This window comes from Ictidomys tridecemlineatus, chromosome 3, assembly GCF_052094955.1.
Source record: "Ictidomys tridecemlineatus isolate mIctTri1 chromosome 3, mIctTri1.hap1, whole genome shotgun sequence".
Classification (NCBI taxonomy): domain Eukaryota; kingdom Metazoa; phylum Chordata; class Mammalia; order Rodentia; family Sciuridae; genus Ictidomys; species Ictidomys tridecemlineatus.
This window is the reverse complement of record NC_135479.1, coordinates 17,727,522-17,737,001: the sequence shown is the minus strand read 5'-3', so window position 1 is coordinate 17,737,001 and position 9,480 is coordinate 17,727,522. Positions and strand designations below refer to the sequence as shown.

General features: G+C 53.5%; 1 protein-coding gene across 2 annotated transcripts in view; it reads right to left on the bottom strand.

The window, feature by feature from the left end:
• Positions 1–380: 380 nt before the first annotated feature.
• The window catches only part of Map3k14 (mitogen-activated protein kinase kinase kinase 14), a 42,736-nt gene continuing 33,636 nt past the window's right edge, over positions 381–9,480 (bottom strand). For both annotated transcript variants that reach the window (XM_005328141.5, XM_078041943.1), the window contains 10 exons: positions 8,596–8,725; positions 8,015–8,146; positions 7,395–7,499; positions 6,322–6,485; positions 5,683–5,833; positions 3,817–4,143; positions 3,591–3,697; positions 3,149–3,293; positions 2,196–2,296; positions 381–1,914 (listed from right to left, as the gene is read on the bottom strand). In XM_005328141.5, coding sequence (XP_005328198.2) covers positions 1,750–1,914; positions 2,196–2,296; positions 3,149–3,293; positions 3,591–3,697; positions 3,817–4,143; positions 5,683–5,833; positions 6,322–6,485; positions 7,395–7,499; positions 8,015–8,146; positions 8,596–8,725 — 1,527 coding nt within the window. In that variant the 3' untranslated portion in view covers positions 381–1,749. The remainder of the gene's footprint in view (positions 1,915–2,195; positions 2,297–3,148; positions 3,294–3,590; positions 3,698–3,816; positions 4,144–5,682; positions 5,834–6,321; positions 6,486–7,394; positions 7,500–8,014; positions 8,147–8,595; positions 8,726–9,480) is intronic.

Genomic DNA, 9,480 nt, shown 5'->3' with positions numbered 1-9,480 from the left:
ACTCATTCAGGCAAAGTCACCCTCCACCCTCATGCAGATGCTCATGAGCAGCTGGAAGTGGGAAGAGCCCCGGCCCACACTCAGTTCAGTTCAGTGGATGCCAGGCCTCAGGGACAGGAGGGATGAGCTGAGGCATGTGACATGCACCCACTTCTCTGTGCCTGGTCAATGCCTAACATCCCACCTCTAGTTGCCTTTGGGAGGTACTGGGCTGACCGCCTTGGCAAAGTGTGCAGGTCTGGTGTCTTCTCCCTCCCCCACTTGGCCCTGCAATTTCCTCAGGGATTTCCTTTCTACCATGGGCAGGGCATCTTGCCTAACCAGTCTGAATGGATAGTCCAGAGATCACGCAGGAAAAAAAGAGACACCCGTGGCTTAAATGATGTCATCACCCCAAACTTTATTATTCACAGAGTTCTCTCTAAGCCAACACTGCAGCTTGGAGGGGCTTGGTTCTTCGTGTACTGGGGCCAGCTCTCCTTGGAGCTGTCTGGTGCCATGCTAACAGCTGGACAAAGGCCACATCGGCTGGGTGGGGGATGAGCTGCTTCTGAGGAGGGATCTTGTGCCCCTCCCTGTAACAATTCACAGTTGATTTAATGCTACATGAGTCTCAAGCAGCTCCCTGCAAATAAGAGGCTGAGAAGGGGCCATGGGTAGGGAGTGATCACCTTAAATGCACATGGACAAATGCACATGGGGTCAAATGCACATGGACAGTTAAGACTGAGTCCCTTCACCCATACCCTGGTCTGCTTGTGTCCGTATAGAGCCACTGCCCTCCTGGAAGGCAGCCAGGAAAGTGCTTGAGGTCAACGGAGTGCAAAGTGTATCTGGCAGTGCCCTGGGACCAGGGGCTGGGCAGGGCAAGTGTACTGGATGTTGGCAGTGTGGCTGGGGAACAGCCCCTATGCGGTGCCCCATCTGCAGACCTTTCCTTTCAGGTGGGTCTCATGTCGATCTTCACTTGTCTAGACAAGGGAACTAAGTGTCAGCCAGTCTGTGGCAGGGCACGGGGCCTGCTCTTCTGGGGAGCAGCAAAGGGACACGTGCTTGTGCCTAAGGGCTGAGAACCACTTCACTGCAATACCTTCTTTGGTTCTTGGCTGAACCAGAGTTTGACTTAGGAGCTGAGCTGTGACAACCTACAAAGGTGGTGTGTTCTACCAAGGAGGCTTCCTTCCCAGTGCTGGGCATTTCTTCCTCCTCTATCCCAAAGGGGGTCTGCAGCCAGGAAGGCCAGGCAAGAGGTCAGAAGCCCCCACTAATGCAAGGGCAGGAACACCTGCTGCTCTGGTCCTAGATGACCTGGGCATGGGCCCTCACACTCTCACACTTGCCTGGGGCCGAGGGGCCCAGGGCTCTCTTGCTTCTCCTGCCCCTGGCCGGAAGTTGCTTTCCTCCGATTGCCAGCAAGTGATCACTGATCCAAATGGGTCAGGCCAACTCGTGTGAAGCAATGCAGAGAAGACCCTCTTGGTTCCCATGGGAAGAGTCCTCCTGCCTTCCTTCCTCTGTCTCCTGAGATGACTGGAGCATTTTCTTGGCAGAGGTGGCAGGACTCAGATGAGAAGTCCAGGAGGGCTGGTGTTTTTGCCCCCACTTTGCTGCTGCCAGCCCCTGGACCCACTACTGAGTCAGGGGACAGCAGATCCCTAGGAACAGGTTGGATCTGTGTTTCAGGGTGGCATCAAGCACCCAGAAGAAAGGTTGCTCCAGGTGGACTGGAGCTAGCTATGGAAGGCAGGGCTAGGGCCGATTCTCCAGCCGGCCATGCTTGACTCTCCAGCTCCAGGCAAAGCTGCCATCAGGGGCCAGGGTGCACTGCAGATCAATGCCTGAGTCGGGCACCTCCATGTCATAGCGAACAGGCTGCCCATCTTTGGTCACCAAGCTGAAGGCTGCAGCTGGGATCTAGGGGTGGAACAAACCAATGGATTGAGACAGTGGCACAGGGCTCAGAAGTCACCTAGAAGTGTCAAACTGATGGGGTCCCCAACCACCCTGGGAGACATCTTCCTCCAGCTGAACAGGCAGCCTCTCATTCTGGAGAACCAGGCGAATCCCACCTGGCTCCTCAATCGCTGAGACATCTGAAGCCACGTCCAACTTTTCTTGAGAGTGCCATTTCTATTTATTTGAAAGCCTTCTTCCTGGAGAGTGGGGACTCTGCTCTAGGTGTGTAACCCCCTTACCTGGCTGCTGATGCCTGTTGCGATGTCTCCCACCTTGACCCGGTGGAACTCCCGTATGTGCAGCTGTTCACCATTAAGAGACTGTATTTGGACTTTCACACCTAGATGGCAGGCAAGGTGACAGTCAGGAGGGCAGCTGTTGGCTTCCCAGGGAGCAGGGACAGGCAGGGGACAGGGGAACCTTTTGTTAGAAGTCACCCTGCTCTCTGTAGAGGGGAGCAGGTCCAGCTGTGATCAAGTGGCAGAGATGAAATTTAGGTTGGAGTGGCCCTCCTAGTACACAACTGCTATAACTCTCAGTGGCCACCAACACCTGGAATTTAGCCTGCACATTGCTAAGAGCTGAGGTTGGCTCCCAGGGGGAAGCAGCACTCCAACTTGGATGCAAAACAGAAAGGAACTGAACACAAAGACTCTTCAATTAGATTGTGGGCAACACAGATTGCTTCCTGAGCTGAGATGGCCTTTGGCCCAGGCAGGGGGGACCTGCTGCCACGAATCACACCGGCCACAGCTGTAGGCTGATGAAGCCCAGCCACCACTCCATGCAACCAAGCTTGAAAATTATACATTGTCTTTCTTATCCTCTGACCTCAAATCCCTGGAGAAGAGTCCAATGGACTCATGGCTGACTTCTTGGTGAAAATGCTCATGGATCCTATTTCCTTCTTTTTCCCTCAGAACACATTAATTACTCAGCTTCTGGACTCCAAGCCAGGAGAGTCTGCTCCCCTCCCCAAGCCAGGGGACCTTCTGGGACTCCATCAGCAGCCAATAAGAGGACAATGACATTTCATTGTCCCACCAGGAAAGGCTTGTGGATGATTAGGGTCCTTGCCAAGGACCTCATGTTCAGGGTGCCCGGGGAAGGGGACGTGAAACCCTATGTGACTCCCTAGCCCTAGGTAGCTCAGCTGCTGTGGGGCTGCTGAGCAGGTGAAAAGGGGACCTACCATTGAAGTAGCTCGGGGTGTCGGTGGGCCGCCCTCGGGCCAGCACCATGTTGCAGCTGGAGCTTCCAGCCTCCACCTGGCTGCCCCATGAGTGTACACCGGAACTCAGGGTGTCCCGAGAGCTCTGAGAGGCCTTTGATGGGTTCTGAAACACAGGATTGGGCACAGATTCAGGGCCCTGGGTTCAGGGAACTATCTTTGTCTTTGTCTCTTTTGGGACAAAAGTGGCCTGGACCCTCTGGGGAGATGAGGAGCTATCATGTCCTAGTCTGAAGGAGGGTAAGGTGTAGGTCTACAAGGGACCAAAGCCAACTTCCCTGCTCTCCCGTCATCCTCTCTTGACCACCACTTGCACCATAGCCCATTCCCCAGCTGGACATAAAGCCACTACTCTGTGCCCGGGGCCAGGAGAAGCGTGACTCCCCGTCCATGGACAACTCACCTTCTCACTGTCATCTGACAGGGAGCGGCTGTCGATGCTGAGGCATGAAAGAATTTGTTCCTGCTCCTCCAGAGAAAAAGGTTGGGACAGGCTGTTCAGAAATAATTCTGTAGGGAAAAGCGGAAAGTGAATGTGAAATGTTGGAAGGGCCCAAGGAAGGGGCTGGGAGAAGTCAGGCTGATGTACAGAGAAGCCCTGGGCCAGGGCCCCAGCCTGGCTGCAATACCTATTTCCAGCTGCTGCAGCTCCAGCTCGGGGAAGGTTGCTCTCCGCTCTGGTGAGCTGGGGCTTCTGGCAGGCGCCAGGTCCAAGGAGGACAAAGGCAAGGGTTCCCACATGCCAGATTCCTCCTTGCTCAGGGCTGGAGACTTGTTCCGCTCTGGGGGCTCTGGTGGTAGAGGAGGCTGAAGCTTAGGGGCCCCTCCAGTGGTGTCCACAGCTGGTGACCGCTCCCTTGGCTGGGCATGTGGGGCCTGGTGGCAATTGGCTTGGTGTGGCGGTGGATGTCTTGGTTCTTTATATTCTCCCCTCCAAGGGCTCTTCAGACCTCCCACTATAACACAGAGAGCACATGAGAGGAGGTGAAAACACACAGCATAGATGCTGACCCCACAGGAATGGCCTCTCCTGAGTGGAAGAGGGGCTAGAGGGGAGCAGAGTGGGGCTGCTGGGGCCCTGATGTGGAGGCAGCATGGGGGGACCTGGAGGAGGCCTCTTCTGATGGCCCATAAAACAGGAATAGGACTGCATCTCTGTTTTTAATCTATTTTCCTTCTAGATGTTAGCAGCAAATTTGAAAACTCCAGCAAAATCAGTTCCAGAGGATTTTGGTGAGTGAAGAAAAGATTAAAAAGGGCTCTGGGGGCTGGGAGTGTGGCTTAGAGGTAAAGCACTTGCCTAGCAGGAGTGAAACCCTGGGTTCCATCTCCACCACTGCAAACACAAAAAACAGCTCTGCAGCAACACCGACCCAGAGTTCCCAGGTAAAGAGCCACCCACTGGCTCTCTCGTCCCAGCCCTAGACTGGTGCTTCCCCAGGGTGCCATTTCTCTGGTGTGGGGGCAGTTCCCTGGGGCATCCTTATAATTGTAAATACCACTTGATTTTGGTGACAGGCTGTGAAAAGTCTCTGTTGTGTTTATTCCCCTTTCATTTCTATAGCCACTGCCTTTCCTCTATCCACATTGTTGTGTTCCTTTTGATTTGGTTGTGTTCTTGCAAAATATGTCATTTTCACTTGCTGCTTTTTTCTTTTTCTTCCTTTTTTGTAGTACTGGGGACTGAACCCAGGTTATCACATATGCTGGGCAATGCTCTACCAACCCTTTTTATTTTATTTTGAGACGAGGACTTGATTGTTCAGGTTGGCCTTGAACTTGTGATCCTTCATACCTAAGTCTCCCCAGGAGTTGGGATTTTGGGAGCCCCGAGCTCATTTATTGATTTTTAATATACAATAAAGATGTATGCCCCAGGTCTCCTGTTGGTTCCTCTTTTCACTCAGCACTCTGGCCTTCAGCTCAGTCCCCACTCTGCGATCATGGAGTGGCTTTTGGGACTGAGTGATGCCCCATCCCCTATCCTTTGCCACTCCACTCTCCAGGTGAGAGACCCACCCAACTCTCCTACTAAAATGAGGCTGCAGAATGGGTGGACAGTGCACCCAGGAGTGGAGGGGACAGCTCCCAGATCCATTGACTTTGGACGGCTACCAGGTGTCTTCCATTGAGCCTGCAGCCTCACCAACACAGCCTCCAGCAGTGCCCAGGGCTCCTGCTGCACCCCGGCCCAGAGTACCTGATGCTCCAGACTTTCAGGATGGCTGTTAAATGGTGCGTGGCTTCAGCTCACGCTCTCTGATCCCTAACCAGTTCGACCCACTTTTCTGCGTGATAGCTCCTTTCTCCCACTTCTTGAGCACTGCCCTCATTGCTCACTGCAGAGCAATCTTCCCAGCACTCCCAAGGCTGTTGTCACCCCCTGCTCCAGATGGCGGTGAGACTGAGGATCCCAGAGGCTGAGGACCCCAGTGCTGACCACCCCTGCCCCGTCCCTCTCATGGCCCACTGCTCTGTGCCCTGCCAGCTCTTACCTTGCTGCAGTGCCCGGCCAACCTTGCCCCGCAGCTCTGTCGCTGATGCTCGGTGGACAGGTTCCTTCCTCAGCCCTTCTTGGATGGCTTGGGCCGTGAGAGGGGAGCAGGAGGGAGGGATCTCTCTCACAGGCGGAGGTTCGTTGGCAATCTGGGGGCCAAAAGACAACATGTGAGGCCTGCCTCCCCCTCGTTCCCTATCCAGCCTTCTGTGCTTGCTCTCTGCCATATCCCTCACCCCCATGCTGCTCTGGGGTCTGCCACAAAGAATGGAGAGATCTGGGGCAGAGCCAAGGCTGGACTCTTCCTAGAAAAGGGAAATAAGAAGCCGGGTGGGACGAGCCAGAGCCAGGCAGCAAGATGCCCTGTTAGGAGGCAGGCAGAGGTGGCCCAGTGTGCAGGCAGAAGAGAGCTCTGACTTGCCGTGAACTATGAGACCCCTCAGCTGGGACTTCTTCTTGAACCCCCAGAATTGGGTGACAGGTCTTTTAATTAGAATCTCACATTTATGGCAAAGCCTCCTCCTGCTCACATCTGTCACACAGCAGCCAAAATGGGAGGCCCCCTCAAGCCTTCAGCTCAGGCCTGTGGCCCTGCTGCCTCCCCTGCTGGCTTCCTGGAGTCACCACTACCACTGACCTTGAGGCAGAGCGGCCCTCGGAAATACTGAGTCCAGGGGTGGCAGCCGTTGAGCATGTGCAGCATCATGCAGCAGCTGCTCCAGATGTCCACCTTGGCATCACAGGGCTTGCCCATCACCACCTCTGGGGCCATGTGGGTCTCTGTGCCAGGGATGTAGTCCCCTGAGAAGGCCAGGGAAAGACAGAAATATCACCTGTGACCTTGGGTGGGCAAGAACTTCAGCATTGCCCATTCTAGTTAAATCCAGGGGTTCCTTGAATTCGTCTCAGTTGAAGTACTTTAAATAAATAAAGCCTCTAAGGCAAACCTGCTCAGCTGGGGACTCTGCTGGGGTGCAGAGCAATCTGTCCTCCACAACACGGCTCTGCCCTCCAGACTGAACCCTTAAAATGGGGAGGGGGCTGGGCATTGAAAATTCAGTAATAGAGGATTAATTGCTGCTATGATGCTCCTCAAATGTTAGTAAAATGAAAAAGAAAAAAAATTCACAATTATTTCTCTGATCAAGAATAGCATGAATTCTTTTCCCTTCCTCTTTAATACCACTTAACTCCATTCTTGCCAAGTATTTTACAATAGGCATGGGTTATTTTAATAATCAGAGAAATGGAGGTCAAAAATAGACATTTTAGCTGAGCATGGTGGCACATATCTGTAATCCCAGAGGCTCTGGAAGAGGCTGAGGCAGAAGGATCGCACATTTAAAGCCAGCCTCAGCAACTTAGTGAGGTCCTCAGCAACTTAGCAAGACCTTGTCTCAAAAAAAAAAAAAAAAAAAAAAAAAATCACCATCTGTGAAGCCTGGGACCTGTGGCGGAGTTCTCCACCTTCCTGCTCTCTTCACTGGAGCATCAGAACTGAGTGCTTGACATCCATTCTTCATTTACACATAACAAGAGCCTTGTAACAACCCAGGGTGGCTGTGGGGCTCAAATCTTTTGGGGAACATAAACATAACATCTTTTGCTCACATAATCGTTCCCACTGTGGAAGCAACAAGGCACATGGCTAATGCCTAGTAGAGGGCAATGGCTATTGTCATCATGGGGAGGGCCGCTCTGGGGACTTACCTGTGAGCAAGGACTTCCCCAGGCCATCAGGTTGCAGGCACACGGCATGGCCAAAGTCACAGAGGGCCGCATGGCTCCCATCAGTGGACAGAAGCACGTTGTCAGCTGAAGGCCAGCACCAGCACAGGGAGGAAGAGAACAGTTAAGTCGTGACGGGTCCCAGCCCACCAGGGCTCAGCTGGCCTGGTCTCCAGTGAGGTAATTTTCTGGCCTACCCTACATGGCAGCTGCTGCCTCAGATTTGTTTCATTAGATATGGAGGAAGGGAGGGGGTATAAGTGCAGGCTAGAGGCAGGCAGCAGGCCGGATCTGAGCCCGAGGAGACAGGAGCAGGGGCTACTTTTGGGGACCCTGCCACTCCACTCTGCTGCCCTACCCTCTCCCAGGGGTCACCAGTAGGTCAAAGCTTGGTTTTCAGTTCGGTAGGTACCACCCACTGGTAACCAGAGTGCCAGGTGTAGGGCGTGGAAAACATTCTCTTCCCATAAGGCATAGTCCTGTCAGCCTGACTCAGACCCTGCCACTGGAGGTGACCAGGCAGGCCCAGAAGAACTGGGAGGAAGCCAGGCAGGCACGGGGCAAGAGCCTGTGGGACCAGGCTGTGGGGGCGGGAGCCTCACCTTTGATATCTCCATGCAGAATCCGCCGTGAATGGAGGTACTCCAGCCCCTCCAGGGCCTGGCCCAGGTAGTAAAGGGCCCGGTCCTCTGGCAGACAGCCCTTCTGCTTTATGAGCTGGCCCAGTGAGCCACCTAGGAGACCAACAGCCAGTCTTTACTTGGGGCTTTCCCAGGCCTCCACACAGCCAAGAACAAGGTTGAAGGGCAGGTAGTGGCAAAGCAGGCCTTTCCTGCAGATACTATAGGGCCAAGAGGTTATATGTGGACTGACTAGAGACCACTGTCAATCTGGGAAGCACTTGGGGAAACTTTATTTTTTTGGGGGGTATCAGGGATTGAATCCAGGGGCACTCGGCCACTCAGCCACATCCCAGCCCTTTTTTGTATTTTATTTAGAGACAGGGTTCACTGAGTTGCTAAGTGCCTCGCCGTTGCTGAGGCTGGCTTTGAACCTGTGATCCTCCTTCCTCAGTCTCCCATGCTGCTGGGATTACAGGCATGTGCCGCGCTGTGCCTGGCTGACTTGGGGAAATTCTTGCCCTTGACTTGTGAGGGAGAAGGAATGGGCCCTGGCTTCTTACCTTCCAACAGCTCCATGAAGATATTGACCCAAGGACCTTCCCTTACAGCACCATACAAAGGGACGATTCTGGGTGAGGTCAATCCTGCACATGCCATCAGTTCCTCTGCCCGAAATACCTCGACCCGCACCTGAAAGGACCCAGTGGAAGCTTGTGTCAAGGGAGAGGGGCCAGCTGGATGCTGGCATCCCATGGGGACCCTTGGTCCTCCACATGCAGATGTTGCTGATACTTCCAGTGATGATGCCCAGGCCAGACGGGCCGGATGGGTCTGCTGGGTCCTCAGGGACTAAATTGTACTGTGTATTCTTGGCGTCAGGGACAAGTGCTCATACTTAAAGTTCTGCAGTGCTGGCGGTGTGAGAAAACAGTCACACAAACCACAGTCCTTATCCAGGCTCCTGGCAGGCTGCCTACCCTCAATGTGCCAAACCCAGAACATTCTTTGCCCCCAACCCAACTGTCTGGGCAATATTCTAGGACATGGGTCCTTCTGTTGGTCAACATCCGAGTCTCCCCTTTAGAAGAAATCTTCCCACCTTTCTGTCTCCTGTCTCTTGGCCCTCAGCACCCCTCCCAGCACATTTCTTTACTCTTCTTGTAATTATTCCTCAGAGAACTAAAATGTCTACATAGACAGGCCTGTGTTTATATTTATTCTATTTTCAGTTCTTCCTAGCTTTGGGTACTGATGAGGCTTCTGGGGAAGGTTTTGGCCAGGGCCACTCCTGCTGTGACTAACAGGACTGGGGATGTCCACTACTTTTTGCAGGGACCTGCAGCTTGGCAATGGTAGGAGGAAATAGGCCTTGTGTACAGACATCTTGGTCTCAGATCCTGGCTCAGCCATTTAAGAGTGCTGCATACTTCCCATCAACCATGCTA